This window comes from Erpetoichthys calabaricus, chromosome 8 (assembly GCF_900747795.2).
Source record: "Erpetoichthys calabaricus chromosome 8, fErpCal1.3, whole genome shotgun sequence".
NCBI lineage: Eukaryota > Metazoa > Chordata > Cladistia > Polypteriformes > Polypteridae > Erpetoichthys > Erpetoichthys calabaricus.
In genome coordinates, this window is record NC_041401.2 from 31,742,065 (window position 1) to 31,769,482 (window position 27,418).

Sequence of the window (27,418 nt, forward strand, 5' to 3'; positions counted from 1 at the left end):
ATTTATTGTGCACACACACACATTATACAGTATATAATAGATACATTACTTATACACTGATCACCCACAATTTGAAAATCACTAATAGGTGAGGTTTAATAACATTGATTATCTTTTCACAATGATACCTGTAAAGGGCTGGGATATATTAGGTAGCAAGTGAATAATCAGTTCTTGAAGGTGATGTGTTGGAGTCAGGAAAATAGGCAAGCTTAAGGATCTGAGCAACTTTGACGAGGGCCAAATAGTGGTGGCTAGACAACTGAGTCAGATCTCCAAAACAGCAGATCTTGAGGGGTGTTCCCTGTATGCATTCCTACCAAAAGTGGTCTAAGGACAACTGGTGAACTAGTGACAGGGTCATGGGTGCCCAGTGGTCACTGATGCGTATAGGAAGCAAAGGCTATCCTGTCTAATTTGATCCCCAGAGGAGCTGCCCATTGCAACATAGCCCAAATTGATGAGAAACGTAGTACTGGCCATGAAAGAAAGGTGTCACGACCAGCTGTGCATCACATCTTGCTGTGTATGGAGCTGAGTAGGCACAGGCCAGTAAGAGTGCCCTTGCTGACCGCTGTCTAATTTCAAAAGCAACTACAATTGGCATATGAGTGTCAATACTAGACCATGGAGAAGTGGAAAAGGGTGAGCTGGCCTTATGAATTCATTTTTCTTTTAAATCATGTGGATAGCCAGGTTGGATGTACCTTGTTTTATTGCTGAAGAGATGGCAGTAGGATGCTCTATTAGAAGAAGGCAAACTAGCAGAGACAGTGTGATGCTCTGGGTAATGTCCTTCTGAGAAACCTTGAATGCTGACATTCATATTGATGTTACTTTGACACATACCACTTACCTAAAGATTGTTTTTGGACCACATATACCCATTCATAGCAAAAGTATTTCCTAATAGCAGTGGCCTCTTTCAGCAGGATAATGCACAATGCCACATTAAAGAAAAAATGTTCAGGAATCATTTGAGGAACTTAACACAGAACTGAAGATGTTCACTTGGCTTCCAAATTCCTCAGATCCCAATCCAGTTGTGCATCTGTGGTATGTGCTGAAAAAAAATGGATCCATGAAGGTTACCTTGCCCTTGCAAGTTACAGTAGTTAAAGGATCTGCTACTAATATCTTGGTGCCAGTTACCATAGAACACTTCCACAGTTCTTGTGGATTCCATGCCTCCACGGGTCAGAGCTGTTTTGGCAGCACGAGAGGAACCTACACAGTATTGGGCAGGTAGTTTTAATGTTGTGGCTGACTGGAGTATATACAGCATGTTTACACACATCAAATCTGTGGAAGAAGGAATATAGCCTTGAAACCATGATGTACTAGAAATTTTCCTCAATTTCCAGGTAAAGACATTGAGTGAAAGTATTTTGTCAGATACTGATAGGGAGTCTTAGAAGTAATGACAACAAAATAGATGCACAAAGTACTATTGTTTTTACTTTCCTTATATATTGGAATACTATTATTATTTTATTCAATACACTAACAGTAAACATTTTTTCAGAATTATTCCCATGTAATTGAATATATCCCTTCATTTGTTACATATGCAGCTCAAGGGGTTAATTAAGGATTACATACTAAAATGTCAGTTGTGTGAGATATGGTAGAAAACAAGATCATACAAAAGAAAATATGATACTATTATTGCAATAATAATAACTAACCCTTCTTTACCTTTCCCTTTTTCAATCTGTACTTTTCACAATGTACCTGTGCTGCTATGGCATACTTTCTGCAAGTGACAGGCAGTATTTATTCCATAATGACAAAATACAAGTGATTTGTGTGTTGTGCGTGATACATTAGTTTGTTAAAAGGCTCACTGCCAGCAAAGCACAAGTTCATAGTTTATCTCAGTTAGCCATAAGCCACCTGTCCTGCTGAACCACTCTCATTTTTTAGAAAAAGTATTCTCATGGTATTCTTACACCCTGATTAGTGTCCAGAAGGCCACAAATGTGTACAGAAGGCAAAGTAATTATAACAAAACCAAAACCCTACTGGTACTAATAGCCCAAGTTAAAAAGTGGTTAGAGAGGAATATTGCAGATAAGATGAAAGGTGACCCAAAAAGATTCTTTCATCATTTTAGATCAGGGTGTCAGCAAACTTTTTAAGCTTTGGGCCAATAAAAAAATATACCCCCACCTTGGAGGGCAGCCATTGAAGGATCTTTCCTATCCTTTATGAGATGTATGTGCTTGCTTTTCGCCAACTAAGTGGTCAATGTCTGGTCTTAATTTTGAAACAGCAATCCATACAGAAGCATGTAAATGATCATCAAAATGTCTGGATCTGAATCTTGACTTGGCATTTCTTATCCATGAATTAGTCTGTTCACATGTATATGTGCTCCCATCATGGTAATGAAACCAAGAGCCATAGTTTTCAAAGCTGTAAATATGTCACTTGATATTTGTTTGTAGAATCCAACAAGATCACCTTCCCTATGAGCACTGAAGAGTACAGTTGCTCCAGAGGTTAAAGAGTTCCATTTGAAGGGATGAAGGTGGTAAATCCACATTAACACCAGACAAGTTCTGAAAAAGTCAAATGTCCTTTGCAAGACCCAGAAAGTCTTGAAATCTGTTACAAATCTGGTCAAGCATGCCATGTGATAATTGTGTACTTAACAATGATAAACTCATTTGAAAACCCTTCACATAACTATACAAATCATAAACAAGTTCCCTTTTGCCTTACAGTCTGTTATTCAGGTTATTTATGTACTGTGTGAGATCAATGAGAAAAGCAAGCTTCCAGATCCATGTACCATCAAGACAGTTCTGTCAGGGTCTCCCTTTTCCTTTCATGAATGTGTCAGTCTCATTATGCAAGTCAAAAAAATTTTAAACACCCTATCTCGACTGAGCCACCTGACTTAAGTGTGGTAAGTGATATCAGAATAACTTGCCTCAGTTTCATCCTAAAAATGCTGAAGCTGTCTGCGATTAAGTGCAGGTGATCGGATGAAGTTTACAGATGATACTACAACATTCTTTACCTCTTTAAAGCCAAGAACCATTTCCACTGAGTGTCTGCTGATGAATGATGCAGTGCAAACCAACTGGCTTTTCATTGCCTAGTGATTCAAACTGCCTGTTGATTCGGCCCAGCAGTCCTTATGTCTTTCCAGTCATGTTTTTGTTCTATCCATCGTAACACATTTGAGATTTTCCCACTTTAAATTAAGCTGTTTGAGAATTTTGCTCAAACATAGAAATTGTTCTTTTCCTGTCAAACTATGCATTTGCTTGAGCTCTTCTGTGATTGTGAAGAATTCGTCAACACTGTGAATAAACACAAGTAACTGTGCCGTATTGGAAATATTAGTGCTTTCATCCATAACCACTGAATAAGAAACAGAGTTTTGGAGAATGCATTTTAATTGCTGGAAGAGCTTCTCACCCAAACCCTCCACTCATTTTGTTATAGTTTGGGCCGATAAATTGACACTCTGAAAGACATTGCATTTCTCGGGACATATTTCATCCACCAACTCTTGCATGCACTGTTTGACAAATTTGCCCTCTGTGAACGGTTTCCGCAGTGCTGCAATAAGTTGTGATATTCGGTAACTTGTTCTCATGGCTGATATGTTTTCTAAGAATTTCCTTTGGAAAAGATTTTGCTGTCCCTTCAGTGACTTCTTTAACTACCGTAACATTACTTTCCTTTGATCTCCTATGTTTTGTGAAAACTTGTTCTGATGTTTGCTGTGGTAATGTCTGCTGATATTATATTCTGTGATCGTTTCTTGACGTGTAAGACAAATAACTTTTTCTTTCTATGGTGAACATTAGTGATCCTCTGACCATTTATCATTAAACTTTCGACACTCTGTGTCAGTTTTCCATTTCTTATACATGATTACTGCTTCTTGCTATCAGTTGCACTTTCAATTATGAAACACCTTATTTTAAATCCGTAACAGACTTTGTCTCAGATTGGCTAACAAAGAAATACGTGCTTATTCCAACCAGAAATGCATGTACTTAAAAGCGTCATTAACACATAAAAAACAGTTTAATTCAAAAAGTAGGAATACATGAACTTAAAACCATCATTAAAGTATCAAAAAACACCACAGTGGGAGGTCCAGAAAGATGCTTTGGATTTATATACGAACGTTTTATTTTAATGTAAATATTGGAAATGTGATTTTTTTTTTTTTAAATCTAAATATTAATTATGACTTCTACAGACTGTTCCAGGCCAATCTAAAACATGCCAACGGCCACATTTGGCCTGCGGGCCATAGTTTGCCGATCCCTGTTTTAGACAGTGAAACAGCAAATGCTCTAAACTTGCATTTTTTCTTAAGTCTTCACATGTCAGGAAGTTGATAACCTCCCTGCAGTATAAAGGACTACTAAGGTGATATTGACTGATTTGGAAATTGTAGAGGTAGAAGTACTGCTTAGATTAAATTGGCTGAAATCAAACAAATCACAAGGACCAGATAATATTTATCCTGGAGGTCTTAAGGAGGTTAGCAAGTATGTACTTTACAATCATAGTGCAGCATTTGATACTGTAGACTATACACTTCTAATTAATAGGTTAATACATTATGTGGGTATCTCTGGGGCTGCCTAAGACTGGTTTACTTATTATTTGACAGAAAGGAGTTTCTCAGTTAGCGTGGGTCACCCAATCATCCTTGTCATGTGGAGTGCCGCAGGGATCTTTTCTTGGGCCAATGTTATTTTCCTTGCACATATTTGTTTTACCTCGAATTTTATGTTCTTTTAACAATATTTCATATCGTATTTATGCTGACGATATTCAGCTTTCACACACTTTTAACCACAACACCTCCATAAGTTATCTGCCCTGGTTGAATGCCTGAGTGAAATAAATAAATAGCTAGCTGTTAATTTTTTACAGCTCAATTCTAAAAATACTGAGGTTTTAATTATTGCCCCATTAAATCTGCACTCAGAGATCAGTCTCAGATTATGATCTGTCCCACCCAACTTTAAATCTTGTGTCTGGAACCCGAGTGTTATGTTTGACCAGTCTTTAAATCTTGATGCTCATGTTAGGTCCTTATCACGCTCTTGTCTTTATCATCTGAAGATTATATCAAAGCTAAGAACAATAGTATCAAAGGCTCAGATGGAGATGTTAATGCATGCTTTTATTTTTTTCACGTCTTTATTATTGTAATTCTTTATTTACATATTTAAAGAAGACATCACTGCAGCATTTTTAGTCTATTCAGAATGCTCCTGCTAGATTGTTAGCCAGCTCCAGCAAGTGGTCTCGCATTATTTCGCTTTGTTGGCTTCCAGTGGAATTTAGAATCCGTTTTGAAATTTTAGTAATCATCTGTAGAGTAATGCATGGTCAAACATCACATATATTTCAGATTTTTTACAACATTATACTACAAATCGCGGACTTAGGTCATCTAACCAGGGCCTTTTTATGTTGCCATATGGGGTGCCGTTTTTGGCTCTTCCCATTTATGCTCCTTTGTTGAAATGTTAGTTTAATTTTATTTTTTATTGTTTGTAACTGTATGTATTAATTGTTTTCCATGGTGTACAGCACTCTATCTGTGAAAGGTATTTATAAGTAAATAAATAAATCAACAAACCCTTGATGCATATTTTTAGAAAGTCACTGTACCCTGGGAAAATTCCAAAGAACTACAAAATGCTCAGTGTTATTCTATTATATAAAAAGGGTGACCAGGCTTATCCAAATAACTATAGAACAGTAAGCTTAGTGTGTGTCGCATTTAAATTAATGGAAGGAATAATTAAAGAAAAGTCTGAGGAACACATGGCAAGAACAGGAGTTTTACTGAACAGTCAGCATGGGTTCAGACAAAGGAGGTCATGTTTTACTAACATACTGGAATTCTCTGAGAAAGTAACAAAAGGATATGATCAGAGTGATGCATATATTATCTGTCTTGACTTTGATAAGGTATCACATCAGAGGTTTGGTATCAAACTAAAAAGAAGTGGGAGTTCAGGGTGTAGTTTGTAAATGGGTACACAATTGGCTTAAACACTACAAGCAGAGGATTATGGTGCAAGGAACCTGATCTGAAATTGGTGATGTTAAGAGTGGTATCCCTCAAGGTCAGTGCTGTTACTGCTGCTATTTTAATATATATAAATGATTTGGATAGGAATAAAAATAACAAGCAGGCTAAGTATGCAGAGGATACCAGGATAGTTGCAATACGAGATAATATAGAATCTATTGAATCATTAGAGAGGGACTTAGATGGCATACAGACTTGAGCAGATTTGTGGCAGCTGAAATTTAGTATAAGTAAATGTAAAGTACTACATGTAGGAAGTAAAAATGTTGGATTTGAATGCACAATTGGAGGTCTGAAAATTGAAAGTACACTTGAGAAGGATTAAGGAGTTGTAGTGCAATTGTCAGTATCATCTTCCGTATAGTGTTCAGAAGCCATTAAGAAGGCTAACAGAATGTTAGGTTATTCAGTATGACGTATAGACTACAAGTCAAAGGAGGTTATGCTCAAGCTTTATAATGTACTAGTGAGGCTTCATCTAGCTTACTGTTTACAGTTTTGATCTTCAGGAAACAAAAAAGACATAGAAGTGCTAGAAAATATCCAGAGAAGAGGGACTAGGCTGATTCCAGGGCTGCTGGGGATGAGTTATGAGGAAAGATTAAAAGAGGTGCGCCTTTTTAGTTTAAGCAAAAGGAGGTTGAGAGGTGAAATGACTGAAGTGTTTAAAATTATGAAGGTAAATAGTATAGTGGATCGAGACTGTTATTTTAAAAATGAGTTCAACAAGAGCACAGGGACACAGATGGAAACCTCTTAAGGGTAAATTTTACACAAACATGAGGATGTTTTTCTTCACACAGCTAACCATAGACACACGAAATAAGTTAACAAGTAGTGTGGCAGACAGTAGGACTTTAAGGATCTTTAAAACTACACTTGATGTTATTTTGGAAGAATTAGGTGGATGGGATTGGATAGCTTTTATCTGGACTGAACTTTGCCTTTTCAGATTGGAAAGTGCAGGACCTCTTTTACTAGCACTGTGGTGCTCTCTGTCTGCTGGTGACTAGTGATACTACTAGCTTCATATTAGCCTGGTGGTTTATTGCATTGTTAAATTTGTTAACAGACACTTGCAGAGATTGTTTTATCCTACATTACATTGGCCTACTGTGGAGATCAGTCTTTTCTTGTCTTAAAGATCTAGAAAGGCTTTAAATAAAGTGATTTATTCATTTAAAGTGATTCTAAACTAACAGATCCACAGCTGCCCTGTTCCAAAGATCTGATTAAAAAATGCCCAGTGTATGTTCATCACTGCAAGAGTGATCGCAGCACCATTTTTTTCCTTAATTCTTTTTTATTACGTGAACCTGGCTGCAGATTCATAGTACTCCTGTGCATACTGTGTCTAATTTACTAACTGGTGGCCTTCACCAAATACTTTGTTTTTGATTGTATATAGCAGCATAACAAATGTGATTTGAATAAGCAAGTCTTTCAGTGGAGGTCACCTGCAATGTTTAGCCATCACATACTGCCTGTCACCTCCAGTTCACACTGTGCCATTTACTGAGCAGTCACTTCTCTCAAAGCAGAGTTATGTCTTTGATGGCAATTGCTGTAGATTATTCTGACCCCAGGAACTTCTGCTGGAACATGAGCCTTCAGCTCAATGACTATAAAAACATTCCTTTCAGCATGTAAAATGATTAAAGCATTCATTATTACCAAACAAAATTTAATGTACAATTTTGCAGGAACGTGTTTAATTATATATTTGGACTACTAATGGACTTTACTTCTTCCTTCATCTTTAGGACAGGATGACTTTACTGAGATAACTTGGATTGGTTTGAATCAGCTTGATGGCTCTGGTGGATGGCAGTGGTCAGACAGTACTCCCCTTGCCTTTGTAAACTGGAAAGAAGGTAACATCAGCTACTCTTTTTTACAACATTAAAGTGGTAGATTTTAGCCTTTATGTTCACCTGGAGCAATTTCACAAAGTTATTATGCAACTTGGTAAAACATTTCATAGTTACTAATTACATAAATTGACCACAACTGCAAATTTATAAAATAAACATTGTGTTTTGTTCTCCCAACTTTTTTCTTCTCTGTCTCATTAAGAAACTACATACATTTTATATTTGCCATGTCAGGATAATAACACATAGAATAAAAGGACAGTCAGTGGATATTGTGCTTCTTTCTAAATCTTTTGAATGATGAATTTTGTATTTAATAGATATGACAAATTGGGTATATACTGTATCATGTACCCTCCCTAACTTGTAAAGGGGAAACATTCATAAGATTGATTAAAATGTCAATGTAAGGTGTTGCACCAGTTCTACTCTTCTGTTTTCCTAAATCTACCAATTGTCACACTGTTTAAACCTTACAGTACTTCTCTCTCTGTTTATATGCGTGTTTTTATTTTTATTTTCTATTACCAGTCGGTCAGTTAGTCAGACGTTTCTTTTTATAAAATGCTTAACAATATTTTGAAAGCTTCCTGATTTTGACTGTTATTGCCTATTTCATTCACTTGGACACTTATGCACTACCTGAGCAGGAAATCTTAGGTGGGTGGCCGGCACTGTTCATCTACAGGTAGGACATGCTGCTATCAATGGGTGTAGCTACCAGCAATGTACCATGCACTGCTACCATTCTGAACAAATTAAAAGGACAAAACCCCTGAAAGTGAGGAAAGAGAGGTGGATGGTGAATGAGATGGAGCAGTTTAAACCACCATTGCCAAAGATCATTATGTGTAATGAACAGTCCTTACAGAATAAACTGAATGAGTTGAGAACACCTACATGATATCTCCATGAGTACTGTGAAAGCTGTGTAATGTATTGTAGTAAGACTCTGATTAAGAATACCAACTTGGACAAAGATAATGAAATAGATGGATTTGTCTGTGAAACACAAGACGGGAAATCAGCTTCTGGAAAGAAGTTGGGTGGCAGAATCTCCTTAAACATTTATTAAAAGATGGTGTTATAATAATTCTGCACTTTGAATAATGAACTACTCACTGTTGGACTTTGTCTATAGTGTCTTTAATCAAGTCTTTGTTACAGTAGTTTATCTACTGTTGCATGCTGATTTTGAAGTTGGAAACAATTTTTGAAACTATTGAAAAACTGGAAACCAAATCATCTGGCTCATTCAAACATACGATTGGTAATTTCAGTTTATGTAAATTGAAACTAGTAGTGCCTCTCTAACATTCATACATGAATATTAATACTTTAGGGAAACACAAACTGTACAAGTTCTTAACTGATCTGAAAGCAGTGATTTCAGTTTCCTTAATGCTTTGTAAAAATAAAAGAAATAGCGGTGGGATATTGTTCAGTATAACTGAAGTGGATAATCTGTGTGTCAGGTCAAAATGAACAGGTCAGTGGAGCCAGATAGCATATCAGGATGACTTCGGAAGTCATGTTTCAAGTTAACGCCTCTCCAGTTTTTCATTTGCTTTCTAACTAGTCCCTACAGTGTGGTATTGTACCTAAGTACCAGTCAGTCATTACCCCAGTTCCCAAGGTTTTCGGAAAGGCTAGTGCTGCTCACTTCCATTCCAATGCAATGCTGTGAACATTTGGTGAAAAATATTTTAATGACACATGTACTAGGGTGTTGTACCGTGTTAGCCATTATGAATGTAGAGAAAAGCCAAGCAAAATGACACCTTTTATTGGCTAACTAAAAAGATTACAATATGCAAGCTTTCGAGGCAACTCAGGCCCCTTCTTCAGGTGACATGTAATACAGAAAGCTTGCATATTGTAATCTTTTTAGTTAGCCAATAAAAGGTATCATTTTGCTTGGCTTTTCTCTTAATGACACATGCAAATTTCTTTCACGATAACCACCAGTTTGATTAGTGTGCAAACAGTAGTGTAGAAAATGATCTGCTGGTTATCTAATATCATCTCCTGGTTCATATGTCACAGCACTATTTTTGTATTTTTCTTCAATGCCATCTTTTCTCATACACTGAGAGAAATAGAACAGTATTAACGTTAGCCCATTTTTTTACATTATGGATTCATGACTTTCTTTTAAACTGTTCACAGACAGTCAAAGTGCATGGCATTTTCTTAAATATCAGGATTCCTCAAGTTTGTGTCCTGTCTTCTTTACTGTTTATGCTCTATAAGGATCAAGTACCTTTTATTGCCATTCCTACATGCATATGCAGAAATGAAATTCAGTACTCGGGTTCCCATAATTAAACAGCTACAACCCCATAAAAAAACTTAATTATAAAAAACAACCCCATTAGTAGCCCATTAACCCCTAAAGCTTTGTGGTAAAGGTATCACAGATAAACACAATAAGATAGAAAACAATTTAACATTTATATATAAGTAATGTAAGACAGCTATAGCTAAAAGAAATATTATTGCTTCATGCCCTGTAATTAGCAGCAAGTAAAAAAGGTAGCAGCAAATAGTTTAGTACATGAGACTACTTAGAACAAAAAAGGCAAAGTGTAGTCTAAGTCACACAGAGTGTACAGTCAGATTTAGTGATGGTGTATTCATTAGTCTAATAGCATCCAAGAAGAAGCTGTTCCTCAACTTGGTAGTACTGGCCCATAAGCTGCATAATGTACTGCCTGATGCAGGCGGCCAAACAGTCCATGTACAGGATGAGTTACATCTTCCATAATGGGGAGTGCTTTACTTTTGCGCCTGCTGGTGTAAATGTCCTCGATACTAGGTAGGCTGCTGCCCGTGATCTGCTGTACAGACTCAAACCGCTGGTTGCAATGCTATACTGTCTGTGACTGAGCAGCTGCTGTACCACACCGTAATAAAGGAGGTGAGGATGCTCTCTACCACACAATTGTAAAAGGAGGTCAGAGTAGAGGGACCTATAAGAAGTAGAGGCGTTGGCAGGCTTTCTTTACCAGACAGGTCGTGTTGTAGCTCAAAGAGAAGCCATATGTAATAGATATCCCCAGGTATTTAAAGCAGGTGACAATTACTTAATTCATGTAAATGGGGAGAGAAGGGGGAATACCAGTTTGCCGAAAGTCCACAGACATTTCCTTAGCTTTTTTTGACATTGATGCCAAGGTTGTTATCCTTACAGCAACCTTCCAGTTATACTAATACTAATGCCCTGAGACAGAACAATGACCACTGTTCCATTATCAAGTATGCTGATGTCACTATTGTGATTGGAAGCATATCTGGGGGAGGATGAAAGTTAAATGAACTGCTTGGTAAATTGGTAAATAAATACAATCTTTCTCTGAATGTCAAAAAGTTCACTTTAAGAGATAGAACTAGGTATGTATGTTAACACTAAGGAGTCTCCCTTGGAGTTTTGGGAGTCACAGCTACATGGTTCTTACAAACTGCTGTGCAGGAAAGGCAGTGAGTAGCTGCACAGCACCTGGAAAAAAGTGTGTGGCCATGAACCTGCGCAGCTTAGAGAGGGTATACAGTATACTTAACACCTCATTGCTCTGGTGGAAGAGGTAGAAATAATGACTATATTTAAACACTTAGTAACTTGCCTAGATAATAATCTATACTGGAATAATAATACAAAACTATTTTTATCCTAAATGCAATCAGTACTTATTTCTCCTATGTAAACACAGACTATTTAAATGGATAGGGACATTATATTTTATCACAGTATGATTACAGTCTGTCATCATTTTTAGACTCATTGCCTGGTTTACTGATCTAAAAAATCAAAATTTAAAAAGCTCGAGGTTACAAAACATGCTACCAAAATTATTTGAACTGATATGGATGGTTTGGTGTGGTGTCAGAGAGCCATGTTTAAGAAAATGGAAATGATATCTTCTAATGTTGGACACCCATTACTTGCAGAACTTAACTTCATTAAAACAAGTAGGATAGTCACTTTAGGAACTCACACAAACCACTGCAGAGAAATTCATATCTTCCCTGTGCCATCCATCTTTTAAATATGAAATTATCAGTGTGTAATATAAAATTTTAGAAGTGCAGGTTTTCATTTGTGTCGGGTAACTGAAAAAAAAGAAGTTAGCAAAATATTTGTTTTTGAACGAAGTAAATGAGAAATTTTTGTGCATCTTTTAACTGATGTAACTCTTCCTGTTAGAGATTGAGTCTAGATGATGGGAAATTTACAATCATCACATGTCTATCAAAACAAAGAACACCTAGATCATTTAAACTATACACATCAGACAGGCAGTTTTCAACTGTAGAAAGTCTTGAATTACCTTTTTTGCTGCTATTGTACCAGATATAATGCAGTAACCAAAGCCCGTCTATGTGAGTAAAATGAAAAATTCATAATACTTAATGAGTTCAAGTAAAAGTTTTGTTTCACATGATACAGTAGCAGAAAACCCCCAAATCTAGTCAGACACATATCATTTTTAACTAATGTAATACTTTACCCTTTACAATAATTATGTATGTGTTAAATAATTCAGTGTATAATACAATATAATATTTTGTTGCAAGCTAGAGACAGTAAAGCTATTGTAAAGAAAATTTCAATACAGAGCTGTGTATCCATATATGCGGGCAGCAACTGACTCTGAATATTAAGTTAGATATCTGAAAGGATTCTTTGATCTAAAAGACATTCATTTTCTTTGTTGCCGAGTATGCTATGAGTGGACATTGTTTGCCTAATGTCCTGATCAGTATACATTGTAATGATTTTTGAAAATCATATTATAATGAAGAGCAAATTTTGATAAAATATTTCTTACATTGATTCTCTAATAATGAAGAAATAATTCCTTTCTCCTTAGGTACTCCTGAAACCTCAGTTCTAATTGAAAAGGACTGTGGTGTAATGGATTTTGAAGGCTACTGGAATAGTATTTCTTGTGATTCCAAGCTGCCTTATATATGCAGGAAGCAAGTGAATATATCAAACTCAGACCAGAGTAAGTTACGTGTGCATGAGTGTTTTCCAACTTTCTCCTTTTAATTAACCTGTTCTTTCTGCATCAAAATGCAACATTTCTAGTTTATGGAGAGGAAGTCACATTTGCAGCAGTAAACTGAGTACATTTCTGTTCTGAATCTTTCTTATTTAGTCACTTTCTTTCTTTCTTATTTAGTCACAGCCAAATTTTTTGAGTCCGTCATGGGGTGACATATTCATTGTGTAGAAGTGAAACCCAGATAAAATCACAGTAAGGTCCGGTATCTAGGTTTAGAAATAAGATCTTTAACTGGTATGGAACTATACATTTTCCAGTGTATTTGGCCAAAGTTCAGTATTACTAGGGACAACTGTCCGTATGCAGTAGCATGTGTCTAAGTAAGGCTTTTGGGGATTAGGAGATGAAAGTGGTCTAAAGAGGAGCACTGGCATACTCTTTGAAGAGTAAGGCACTTGGGTATATAGGGAAGGATTACTTGCGGTTCATCTGAATTGTTAAATATGTGAGTGCCTGTCACTTTTATTGACTTACCCAGGTACTTACAACAGGCAGAACGTTGATGTGGGATTACCATTGAACCCTGAACACAGGGTTAGGATGTGTCTTGAAAGGATAGTTTCATCTGTGGATCATTTGGACTGAGAGAGAGGGAAGGTAAAATCAACAGTAAATGTAGAAACAAGCTTAAAAGGTAAATCAGCACAACTAAGACAGTTATAAAGTTACGACTACATGCCAGTTTCAGTCAGTCACTTCTCCACCTGGTGGTTTATTGAGCTGGTGCTGTCAGTTCAGTGAAACTTTCTGATACAGTGTGATCAGTCTGCTGTAGGCACTGCACTGCAAAAATAATAAAACATTACTTGGCCATTTTGATTAGCTGCATCTGTAATAGCAAATACTAATAGAGCATATCTTACATAAGCAATGAGATCATTCTACAGCTTTGAGGGCCTATGGCTAAAAACCCAACCTCCCACTGTTGTGTTATTAATCCTTGGGAACTTTGACATTGAGTCTTGAGATCTTAATGTGTGTTCTGGTGTTTATGTATGTATTGGTAAGTAGTATATACCATATAAAGGTCTATATGTAAAAAGAAAACAACTGGAAACCAGTTTAAAGATTTAAGAACAGGTGTTATGTAGTCGTAGTTGCAGTAATGACTGCAACAGTATTTTGAAATAACCAAAACTTGTAGATAGAATCATTTGAACAGCCTGTGGATAACATTGCAGTAGCCAGTTCTACTCCATATTTAGAAAGTGTCCTAATATTCATATAGTTTTAACATGTAAAAATATTTTTTTAGATTAGTAGGATAATACTACCTAAATAATGTAATATGTTTGGTAAAAAGAAAGACTGGAGTCATAGATTTTGTCCAGTAATTTAATTTAAGTGACCGTGTTTTTTTGTCTTCTGTATCAATTAATAATATTTGTCCATTATTAAAAAATAAGTAATTTCTCATCTTTTCTTTCAACTTATTGAAACAAATATTGAAATATTGAATATTGTAATTGAAAATATTAAATAATTGAAAAATTGAATATTGATATTGAAATATTGAATATTGAAACAAAAGCATGCAGAAGTAATTTAATTCTGCCATTGTCAGGTTTCATCTGACACAAAAAAAAACTACTATATTTTGCTACACTGCATTTTTTTGTAGTGACAGGAAGCGGAAGAGTACATGGCGATTCTCAATCAAGCTCTGGTTATAAGCCTATCAAGGAAAAGTTAGCGCAAGCCCTACAAAGTGAACCATAAGAGTATTCTTTGGACCATTAGCCCTACAAAGCTGGGGCCAATGACATAAGTAGACACAGGAGGCATCTGGCAAGTGTTAGCAGCATTCAATAATTAACAATAAAATAATTTATTTATTTAATAAAGGTAAAATGGCAGTCGGCCAAAAGTGCTAATTCTGAGCATTTACATTTTCACATGTGAACACCTTCCTGATGTCTCTTCACAGTACAATCCCAAGACTCAAAATGTTAAAATGTGTGTGTTTGCTTTCTTTTGTAACACATGAGGAGGATCATACTAAGGGACAACACAAAGTTGCAAAAGAAATAATAGAGAAGCAAAACCCCCACTGTACTTTCTGGGTCTAAGTCTTTTGTGACCTCTAGGGGGCATTGCTGCATCCCAAACTCCAGACACAACCTCGCAGACATATGACCTGAGTACAAATGAAAGGTTTTGTTTAACAAAACACCTTAACGGTTTCTTTGTAGTCAAAACACAACATAACTCATTCTTTCTTCTTCTCCACAACTCCCAGATGAGCTTTGTCCATCTTCCACGTGTGACTTCAACATGCATGGATAAGGTCGAGCGGTTCCTTTTATCTTGAACCCAAGAGTACTTCTGATGCCAGGGCATAGCCCATTAGAAGCACTTCTGGGTCAATTGGAAATCCCACAAAGTAGGGATCACATATTCCTGCAGCATCCCCTGGTGGCACCCACGGAAGCCAGCATGGCTGCCCTATGGGACTCCAGTTCCCATCATGGCTTGCAGCTATCTGCTCAGGTAGCATTGCTTAGGAAGGCTGCCACCTAGAATGTTGGGGGAGTATGTAGCCCTGCCACGTCTCCCCCTGTCCTTCCATTCTGCTGGCCTACTGGCTGGGTAAGAATTTTTGGTCCATCCCTGCCAGGAAGCCAACGTGCCCACCTGTAAATTGGCATGCTTTATCAGTCTTTTGGCTAGGGCAGGAAATATCTTGCCCTTCTTTGTGCTCACTCAGTGCCATGGCCTCCCAGCCAGGTCAGAGATTGGAACCCATTACGATAGAGAAACTAGTGCATGTGTGCTGTCCATCACACTAAGAAGTTTCAGTGAGAACCCTCTGCTTTGTTTTATTCTGGTGCGTTCTATATTCACCAGAAATATATCAAATTGCTTGATTTCTTTTGATTTGTAATGCCTTTAGTAAAAGCATTATACAACAGCTATCTGTTATGATGATTAAAGACTTTTTAGTTCAATTCACATAATGATTGGTGTATGTGTATGTGTAGTGTGTGTGCATGCAATGTGATAGACTGGTGCTCCATTCAGGGCTGTTTCTTGCCTTGTGTTTGATGCTGCTGGAATAGGTTCCAGTGCACATTGACCCTAAACTGAATTGAGTTGGTTCTAAAAAAATAAATAGGTTTATACAGTATCTAATTCTTGATTTTAGAACATCTACTTTCCCTCTGTATATAATGAGAAATCATTAAAAAATGTTTAATATTTTTAATCTTACCCTTGTATGTTTCAGATGAATGGCTGTATAAAGAGACCACCTGTAACAATGGATGGATGGTATACAATGGATTTTGCTACAATGTGACAGAGAGTCTGGGAACCAAAGATGAAGCAATGAGAGACTGCTTGAATAGAAATGGAAATTTATTAAGTGTGCACTCTTTAGCAGATGTGGAATTGATTATCACAAGTCTTCATCAAGGTGCTTATAAACTCCCTACATATGAGGGCATATAAACATGCATTGACATATACAAATATGTTCAATTAGCTGAAAGAAGATTATGATAACAGTACCATTACAGATTACAGTTCATTAATCGTTCATTTTATTTTAAAGTTTTAAAGGCAAATAATATACAGTGTATAGGCCTAATCCTTGGGGGAAAAAAACTATGTGCATATTTCATTAAAGATAATTGAAAAAAAATATTTGAGACAGTACTAATTATTTCAGGTGTTTAAGAGGTACACAGCCGACACAATTAGCTACAAATTTTTTCTTGTCATAGTAAAGAGTCACATATATAGTTATACCAGATGTCAAATGCTAACTGTTGGTACTTGGTAGTGGTTACATTAAATGTTTCAGTTAGGAGAGCTCTTGACATTATTGCTCATTGACTTCAGAGCACTGCATGATGACTACTATAGAGACTTTAAACTTGTGTGCCAGAGTGAAGTCAAAATTAGACATCCTTCTCTGGTCTCTCAATGTTACTTACCTCATTTGAGTCAAGTTCCAGTAATGCAGAGAATTCAAATTTGGTCAAATTCTTTCAAATGAAAGCCATACATTTTAGAGTTTTTTAATGCTCTTCTAATTAATTATTAACGGATTTCTTTAGATGTAAAAAGTGACATGTGGACTGGATTAACCAACACCAAGTCTCTAGCACAGTTTGAATGGAGTGATGATTCTCCTGTAACATTTACATACTGGGGACCAAATGAGCCATCTGTTCCTTTTAACAAAACTCCAAACTGTGTGTCATATTCAGGAGAGGTAAGTACAGTATACCAATATCTATTACTGCACATGTGGAGTCTTTTAACACATAATATAGATTTTAAAACAATAGCTAATTTAATAGACATTGTTTCTTTTTTCTGTGTAGCTTGGATGTATATTTTATGTCCAGCCTACCAGATGTGAGGCATGTAATACTGTATTTCCAGTTCTCACAAGTACCATCGATTTAGCCTTTAACTTTTTAATATTTGCAAAACATGGAAAGGCTAAGATGAAAATGAATGGATGATAAACATTAAACCCATGATTCTTTTACTTTATGACTTTTAAACAACTTTTGAAATTATTAGTAATGCAATCTATTTTTCATCCTCAATTTTCTTTTTAAATTATTAGCAGTGTTTTCTACTGTTAGAGCTTCAGGGTTACACATTCTGTTAACACATTGTTTTTGTGAAAGGAACAAATATTCTTGTAAAGTAGTTCAGATTCACTCTTTCTTTAGTCTTTTTCTGCAGAAAATGGTTTGATTTTGTTGTTAAATGTGTATGACACATACATGGCACAGATTTTCAAATACATGATTGACAATTGAACAATATAAATCACATTGTAGTAAGTATAATCAGTACACACATATAAATGTATATGGTAATTTTCTAGTGCTTGAAGGAAAGGTCGTGTAAGAAAGGCCAATTGAAAACTGAACAGTAATTTCAGTTTACACAGATCCTGTAAAATATAAACGTCTTTGAACCTGCAGTCCTCTGAAAAACCTGTAGTCCACATCTGACTATAACAGACAAACTAGCCTCTCTCTGTGCATTTTATAATATGGTGTTATAAGAGCTGATGTTCATAATTGTGCTGGAATCATATGATGGTCTAAAGGGGGCCTGTCATCCTCTATTCTGTCTTGTTCTAAGGGTTGGATAGTTAACTTGGTCTAATAATACCAGCTGTCACAGCAACATCATAAGAAGAATGGTCTTAAACTGATCTGTTATATCTGGATGTGAACTCATTAATTTTGGTTTTTAACAATATATGCTAATTGCTAAGATTAGAAGTAACAGTGAAAATTAATAATATTAACAATAATCTTGACGCTTTTAAAACTTTTTAAAATAGAAGCATCATCATTAATACGAGAGGAGAGAGCGGTTGGGAGCATGCACTGATACAGCGCATTGCAACACCTACCACATGACATGCCCAAATTAGGACCCGAGCACAGCTGTGCAATGGGTGACACCTCAGCTCCACACTAGTTTGAATGGAATGGAACAGTGTGAGGATTTTTACAGTGGCTAGAGTACCAGTCCTGCCCCAAACCCCTGTTTTCCCTGCAAGTTGGAGGACCTCTTTTGTATTATCATTAATAACAGACCCCATTATTGTGTTCCAGCTAACAAAGTTGGAAGGTTAATTGGGCAGCCATCTAGTGCCCCACACTGGACAAATTATACCACCCCAGGACTACACACACTGCAGTACCTCTTTAGACATTCATAAAAATACAAATTTATACATGTTTAAATATTTTAATAAAGCAACACTCAAAACTACTATTTTTAAAATCTTTAAATGTGTAATTAAAAAGGAGTATCAGAGGAGAAACACACATAGTCATACACAACGCAAGATTTCCACACATACAGTGACCAGGCCAGAAGGGTCTCCTAGATCCATGAACAAATGTAAACTCTATAGTCTATTTCCTTGCCTTGGGACATGGTAACAGTCAGGGAGGAAGGAAGATGGAAAAATGTATAGGCAGACAAACAAGGAGGCAAAGAGGGCAGTGACAAGAGCCAAGCCACAAGCTTTTGAGGTATATGAAAAATTGGAGACAAAAGAGGGAGAGAGAATGATTTTTGGAATAGAGAAGCCTAGGAACAAGGCTGGAAAGGGTAGTCAGATAAAGCAACTTAAAGTTGAGCAAGGTGTGTTCTTGAGTAAGCAGGATATGATCAAGAATAGAAGGAAGAGGTACATTGAAAAGCTGTTTAATGAAGAAAACCCAAGGGTAGTATTTAGTAATGGAGTCCCAAATGAAGGGCGTTGTTCAACAATAACGAGGGAGAAAGTAAAGGAGCTGCTGTAAAGAATGAAAAATGTAAAGGCAACAGGACCAGATGAAATACCAGCAGAAGTGTGGAAGTGTTGTGGGATCTGATGTACAAGATCTATGAGTAGGACAGAATACCAAGGGAGTGGAGAAACAGTGTGAGCACAGGAGAAGTTCGATATGGCAGAATTGTGAATGTTGAGATGGGTGTGTGGAGCTACAATAAAGAACAGAATGAAAAAAAATGAGGTAATCAGAGGTACATTATAGTGGGAGAGATATCTAAAAGTACAGGAAAGTAAGTTGAAGTTTTATGAACATAGGGGAGATAATGAATATGTTGGCAAAAGAGTGATGGGAATAACAATACAGGGGAAGAGAAAGTGAGGAAGGCCAAACCAGAAGTGGACAGATAAAGTAAAAGAGGATATGAAAGAATAATTTGAATGGGGAGGAGGTGCAGGACCGAGCTATATGGAGAAGGTTGATCAGGCATCAACACAGCATAGAAATAGGAAAAGAGGAAGGGGAAAGTATATTTCCTTCTCTTCATATTTTGTTTCCTGCTTGATTTATACAGTATAATTCACAACCACTAAGTAATATTGTAGACGTCACCTCTGTGTTACTGCTAAAATAATTTTTTAAAAGAAACTTTTTGGTTTGTTTGGACACAACTTCTATTTAATGGAATTTGTATACCATTAACCATTATACCATTAACCACAGATAAAACAGTTAATGATATCATTTTGAATAGAGGATGCCGCTGGAGCTAATCCCAGAATTGCATTGTGTCTTTGCCTTTTGAAAACTTTTCAAAGCAAGCAAATTCTGATTTTTTTTCTTTTTATAGCTTGGCTACTGGAAAGTAACACCTTGTGACAAGAAACTGCAGTATGTTTGCAAAAAGAAAGGTGAAGTAAAAAACGACACTAAACATGATGTAGGCTGTCCATCAGATGGGGTAATTTGTATTTGTATTATTAAATGCTGTAATTACTTTTCTATGTTTTCCTCAGGAAGGAGATAAGAAAATTATAATGCATACAGCTTGTTGATTCATTTATTTCATTTAAATTTTTGCAAAGTATAACTTCAGATTGACCACAGGTTTTTTAGAATTGGTGACAATGAAGCAAAAGATAATTTATATTTAATGAATGCTTATTTTTATGTAAGTGGCTAAGATATCAACAAATAAGATCATAGCTCCATGCTCAGCAAGTCAGTATGCAGGATACAAATCTTTAATAGTTAATGTGACTCTGCCTATTACTTGTTATTAATTTTATTTGTATTATAGAATGCTTGCTTAGGTAGAAGGGTGAAACAAATCCACCCGGTTGGTCTGTACTTATATTGCAACTAACAATTTTATAAAATTGTCTCCAACAATTAAGTCTCAGGGATACCATTATAAAGGCTATCAGTCTTTCTTTTTAACTCAGTGTATTACCTCCTGCTCTTCCACTTAATCTTTGGTAACTTTTAACTAGTACTGTTCTGATTTGTCCTTGGATGAATTATGTCCATAAGGTTGTGGGCTGGGCTAGCTAAAAATGAGGGAGCTTTTAGAAGACAACAGCCTCTTCTGTTCATCTCTGACAGCTGGTAAACTGAAATAAAATGTACCTAACATTGCTTCTGCAAATTTGCCAATGACATATTTGATTCAAAGTCAGTCAACATTAGAGCAATCAAACATGCTTTAAAAAAATAAGCAGCCAATCAGATTTCTTTTCAGTATAGAAAATTGTATTTAAAACACTTTCCCATGCAATAATTACTTTTTATTTACCTTTATGGTTGTTTTTATAGGAATGGAGGCTGCATGGTAAAAATTGTTACAAAATTGATCCCAAAGAAGTACCATTTAATGAAAGTTGTGAGCTCACAATAATGAGCAGGTAAAAGTGGCATTTTTGCTTTTTTAGAGTTACAATTGTGTAGGAGGTGCTTTAATAACTCCATTTTTTCTAGTTTGCAGTTAAGAATCTGTTTTATTTCTGTTGTTTTGAATAAACAGATTTGAGCAGGAATTTTTAAAAAACGTAATGAAAAAGTACAAATATAATTCCAAGTACTTCTGGATAAGTCTCATAGATAAGAACAATACCGGTGAATACCAGTGGGAAACCAAAAATGGAACTAATGAACTTGTTAAATATACCAATTGGGATGAGTATCAACCAGGTGAGCATTATGCTTTTAAAACTGTCTTGCAGAAGATTGGTGGCAGTCAGACTTGCAAGACTACAGTGAAACTGTTTTCTATTTTCAGATGCCTCTGGGAGATGTGTTGTAATGTCTGCTGTGGATTCTCTTGGAAAATGGGAAACCAAAGACTGTAGTTTCAAAGCTATGTCAATCTGCAAGAAGAGTATTTCTGTTCAAAAAGTTTCAGAATCAAAGATAAACTCCAGTGCTGCCTGTCCTTTTGGATGGCAGTCACAGCCAGGCCTTTTGCATTGTTACAAGGTGAGATGGTAGAGTTCATCACTTAACAAAATAAAGTATAAACAATCCCCTGTACCAAATAAAATTGTGATAACACTTCAACTTCATAAACACTAGATATTTCAAAATATGTCACAATATATGTCTTTATTAGTAATAGTCAGATATAATAAAATAAAACTGGTGCTAATACATCCACAACTGAATGGCTTATGTCCCGACTAGTGCTAAGTTGGCTTTGTAAAATGTAGATGCATCTGACATCATAACAAATATGAATGCTGATTAGATTTTAAGCTCCAAATTTTATACAGACAAATGGTAATTAGTATAGCATTTTATGAACTGCATTTGTTATATTTTTGACATAGTGTGATAAATTACATTTAACACTATATCTATAAGTAATAAGGCATTATGATAACGCTCCATATGTTTAATTTACAAGCACAAAAATAATCTTGCAGCACATGAAGTGCTTTGCAAAGCCTTTATTACCAATATAATTATATTGTCTTTAAGTCGAGGGTAGGGGGCTTCTTATTGCTAAACTGAAGAATTTAATGTATATGGTGATTCTTAAAATGCATTACTTTGCACAATGTCATAAGGCAGTTACAACTAGTTGTTTGCATGCCACACCTCTATTAAAATTTTGAGGGATTAATATTAAAGAAGGCTTATTCATCAAACCTAAAAATGCATGCGTGTTGCATCCCATGTCCTCCAGCACTTAGTAGATGTTAAAATACACCAGATATGTGCTTGTCCCTGGCAACACCATTGTGTCTTGAAAGAAACTACTGCCCAATCTCCACCTGGAATTGCTCAAGGCTAGCTAACATTCAGTTTATCACTGTACTGTAGCATATCCTTCTAATTAAAATGACATGGCCACGACACACACCAGAACCTTAGCCCTAATTTCATACCCTGTTCTGAAATTGGTGTTTGTAAATAAAAAAAAAAAAGATATCTCAGACTCATTTAAAATAATGAAACAAGCAGTGCTTATATTAGACAAATGTAGATATATTCATAAAGATTACCCCTTAGGATAACACAAACAAATAGAGAGAAAAAAATTTAAATAAAGTATAAAAAATATATATAAATTAATAAATAAATATATAAAATAAATAAATGCTCAGTTCAAACGAGTAATACAACGGTGCATGTTATCGGCTTTAACCAAGTGAAAAATAAAATTAACTTTTCCTAAATTTTTTAAAACGGTTGTAATGATTTGACTTATTTTGAATGGTAATGTGCTGTGTGCACATAATATAAAATCCAATGTCTGTCTGCTTTTCATGAGAAAGTGGTGGCTCTGGGGCTAGGGATCTGCACTGGCAATCGGAAGGTTGCCGGTTCGAATCTCATAAATGCCAATAGGGACTCTGCTCTGTTGGGCCCTTGAGCAAGGCCCTTAACCTGCAATTGCTGAGCACTTTGAGTAGTGAGAAAAGCGCTATATAAATGCAAAGAATTATTATTATTATTACTACTTAACGGATTTAGATCAGGTTTTTTTTGTATAATTTGCTTGAACATTCCGTTTGATTTTGCGACTTCTCTCATTGTGCTAAGTATCATAGTTCGCTTGCAGGAGCGATATATTCGTGCTAATCCGAGATAGAGGCTGCAGGCCGAGGGGAGGGGGAAGTATTATGTCAGGAATGGGGAGCCAGGTGGGGCCCTCCTCACTCACACACCAGCCTCCGTTCGAATCGGTCTACCTCTGGCCCAGTTTGTTTATTGATTTTTTAAGTTTTTCCTGTTTCACTACTATGCGGGCAGAGCCACGGGGAACAGCTAGTATTCTGTGTAAACAGAAGTTTAATATTTGTTTATAATCCCCATTTGTTAAAGCTGAGCCATGTGTGATTCATAGAATTATCTCTCCAAGTTGTGCAATAATTTTAATGTACCTTAAATAGTCACAAGTTTAGTTACAGAGTAAATTAGTGTTTAAAGGTCTCTGTCTGGGAGTAAATTTTAAGCAATCATAAATTCCAACCTTTAAAAAAAAATCTAATTAAAAGTCACAGATAAAGATCAAGATGATTATTATGAAGTTCCTATAGAGAGCTGGACCCCTAGATGTTTATAGGTTTATACCTCCCTTTAATTCCTCCTCCATTTTTGTGACTATTCAAACTGGAATTATACTTTAAAGTGGCTGTGCAGAGAGTGAAGACAAAGGGAGACAGAAGAGTTCCCTGGATACCTCTGGTTTACTAACTACCATCTCCAGGACACAGTACTGAAACCTCACAAACCATCACCTGTTTGTTAGATCTAAGATCCAGGACACTGTGGAAGTATCCGCCTTCATCGCCTTGAGCTTATCATCCAATCAAAAGAGAGGCTGGAAATAGTGAAAGGTCCTGGGGAAATCAAAGAGCGTGATCATTTCTGTAGTGCCAGTTTTTTGCAAATATGCACAAATTACCCTTTTTAAGCCATATAGAGGCAGGTATTTCATTTATTGAAATATTCATTAATGTTCACTTTCTTTACAGATTTTTCACAATGAAAGAATAACAAGAAAAAGAACATGGGAGGAAGCAGAAAAATTTTGTAAAGCACTTGGAGCCCATCTTCCAAGCTTCAGTCATTTTGAAGAAAAGAAACTTGTACACAACATGATCAGGGAGACTGTGAGGTATTTAGATTGTGATTGTGTGTACATTTAATTATACATGTTTTAGACAAAACAAAGTCTATAAATAATGTGAGGAAATGATTGAGGCACTAAACATTAAAGTACTAATAGTAAATCATTTCATATACTGCATATCAATGGTATACTGTATAATCATGAATACATTGAAATACAGGTGACTTGTTTAATAAAGGAAAAAATAATAAACGATGGACGCAAACATATTGAATACAGATCGCTGGGCAGACCCATTTTGTTTGCTACTGTGTATCAAAGATCAGATCTAATGTAGATGCTATTGACCAAGGGCATATTGTTAGAGTATGCTTGGTGCAATTGGTAAAAACTTCTGAATGTTTGATATTTCAAGAGGAAGGTAATGTTGGGCAGTGGAGTCAAATAGAAAGTTGATCAACTATAGAGGTGCAGACACCTTGACTGCAGTGTCTGAGAAATTAACTGAGGCAGAAGGAAAAGCTGATATCTAAGTCTAAATGATTGGACTGCAGTGCAAATATCAGTCTAAAGTGATAAATCCCATTAAAAACTCTAAATTAACAACTTAACAGAGAGATAGAGATACTGTGGTTCTGTTTTGGCGTGTATCATACCTAAAAATAAACGTTTACTAAAAGTCATCTGGTGAGTCACCCTACATATGTGCGGGACACAAAAAAAGACTTTTACATGCCTGAATGTTTGTTCTTCACAGTAAATGGTTCAGGGTCTATTTGAAATTCTGTAGAAGAGCCAACAGGATCATCAAAACCCAAAATCGTGATTTCTTGTTAAGAACGGTACCACCTCCATCCAGTAAACTTGTAGACACTAAGTAGTACAATCTGTGTCAAAAGGTGTGGTGGCTTATGATAGATGACTCGGTTGCCTAATATGACAATATATATAGTATTTCCCTTATTTTATCAGGTTCCTGGCTTAATGCTGTCGAAACGTTCATATATCAAAAATATAAATTACAAAAATCCATTCATCAATATGTTTTGAAAATATTTAACGTCACAGAAACAGATGACCATTGTAGTTAGTACAAGAAGCATTAGAATGTTAGGCATTACATAGTAAAGTTTGAAAAGGTGAACTTTTGGCATTTTTTGAAAACTGGAGATGAAAGCATCAGTTCTAATTGGGATGGCAAAGCTGTTTTCAGCACTGGCTTTAAAGTAAGAAAAGGGGCAAGAAGTAGACTTGCAGCTCCACAGCAGTGACATCATCGGAACAATTTGGGCCAGGATACATACTTGGTGTAAGACAATGGTCTAAAAGTGCACAGTGCCAGATCGGGGCTAGTAAGCCAAAACTGTACATTCCCAACTTGGCTTGAACAATTCTGACTGATCGTTCTGTCTGTGTCACAGCGCATGATGGAAAGTGAAAACTTCATGTTTATAGATTGTACCCTGAGGCTGCAGATTTAATCTTTACAAGCAGCTACACAAATGCTAAAAGCCAGATTACTCCTTATTCCTCCGAATTTCTCATACATTTATCCAGGAATGGTGCACACACATGAGAGGAACATAATATATATTCATCAGAAATATTTGCACTGTGGTACAAATTATTTTAACTTAAATAGAAAGAATGGGCTGGCGCCCTGCCCGGGGTTTGTTTCCTGCCTTGCACCCTGTGTTGGCTGGGATTGGCTCCAGCAGACCCCTGTGACCATGTAGTTAGGAAATAGCGGGTTGGATAATGGATGGATAGATAGAAAGAAGAATAAACCCCTAGATGGTATTTAAATGAATTTGTTAGACTAATAGCTGTTCTATGCATCCTTGCTTTTCCTTACACTTGAACATTTTAAGTCATTAGCATTCAGTTTTATTTCTTATGTTTAAAGCTAACATGGGACTGGATGAACAGAACAGAGAATGTGTTATTTTTTTTATCAAGAATATATAGCAGTCAGTAAAAGGAAATAATAATGTAATTCATATAACTGGTAAGTGGATTGTTCTTTTTTTTTTCTGTTTTGTGAACAGTGATGATCGGTATTTTTGGACTGGATTAAATAAGAGGAACCCCTTGTCTGAGAACACATGGGAATGGAGTGACAACAGACCGGTATGTACTATCAGTATTTTAAAGCTGGTCAAAGAAGTTGCTTAATATTCGAAGTGTAGTGTTTCTAACAGGATAAGTCTATGCACACTTGTCATATACTGTATTTTGAAAATGGAATGTTTTGCTAATTTATGGTAAGTTTCACAGTAGGAAGTTGTGACACAATATGCTTCACAAAACGTTCTTTACCTATTAAATCAAACTTGTGCATCAGTGAAATTCACATGTACGCAAAGGATAACTTATTATTATTGCTTTAATATTTTATTAATTGGTAAGCAGCACTATCATAAATCTATAACAGGAAACTAAAGGGTGCAGTGGTTACTTCTGCTGCTTCCAATTTCTTAAATATAAATTTCTTGCATGGTTGTTGTCAGTGTGTAATGGGTAAGCTTATCCCATGTCTGTGGGGGGATTCCCCCAAGTGCTCCAGTTATCCTCCCACATAACAAATGATGTCTGTATTAGGTTAGTTGGCGAGTCCATAAGTTGATCAGCTGTGAGTGTGTGTATGAGTTGGCATTATATCCAGAATGGTTTCCTGCCTTATTCCTGATGCATCTAGGATAGCCTCCAGCCCCAAGGATAAAGTGATTTTTAGAATGTTGTGTGACTTGTCCATTATAAAGGATACCTTTACACTCATCAATGTTATCTAATAAAATTTTATCCATCTGATTAACTGTCATGATTTAACAACACAGGATGTTCCTCCACTCACATACACTTAGTCTGGTGAGAACTTGAGGATTTTTTTTGAGGATGAGTTAAATAGCACAAAGCAGGTCATTAATTACTATTCACTTAATGTGTTTAAAATAATGTAAAAAAAAATGAAGATCCATGTGTTGTTACTTTCTTGCTTGAAAAAACCTTCAAGGCAGATAATTTATAAATAAAGAGATTCAAAATAT

At 36.1% G+C, this 27,418-nt stretch overlaps 1 protein-coding gene across 1 annotated transcript in view; it reads left to right on the top strand.

Annotated features, from left to right (window-relative positions):
• ly75 (lymphocyte antigen 75) overlaps positions 1-27,418 on the top strand; it is a 168,952-nt gene that overhangs the window by 77,432 nt on the left and 64,102 nt on the right. The window contains exons 5-14 of the mRNA XM_028806413.2: positions 7,852-7,962; positions 12,834-12,971; positions 16,258-16,446; positions 17,093-17,250; positions 20,145-20,255; positions 21,110-21,198; positions 21,318-21,484; positions 21,573-21,769; positions 24,274-24,416; positions 26,420-26,501. Coding sequence (XP_028662246.2) covers positions 7,852-7,962; positions 12,834-12,971; positions 16,258-16,446; positions 17,093-17,250; positions 20,145-20,255; positions 21,110-21,198; positions 21,318-21,484; positions 21,573-21,769; positions 24,274-24,416; positions 26,420-26,501 — 1,385 coding nt within the window. The remainder of the gene's footprint in view (positions 1-7,851; positions 7,963-12,833; positions 12,972-16,257; positions 16,447-17,092; positions 17,251-20,144; positions 20,256-21,109; positions 21,199-21,317; positions 21,485-21,572; positions 21,770-24,273; positions 24,417-26,419; positions 26,502-27,418) is intronic.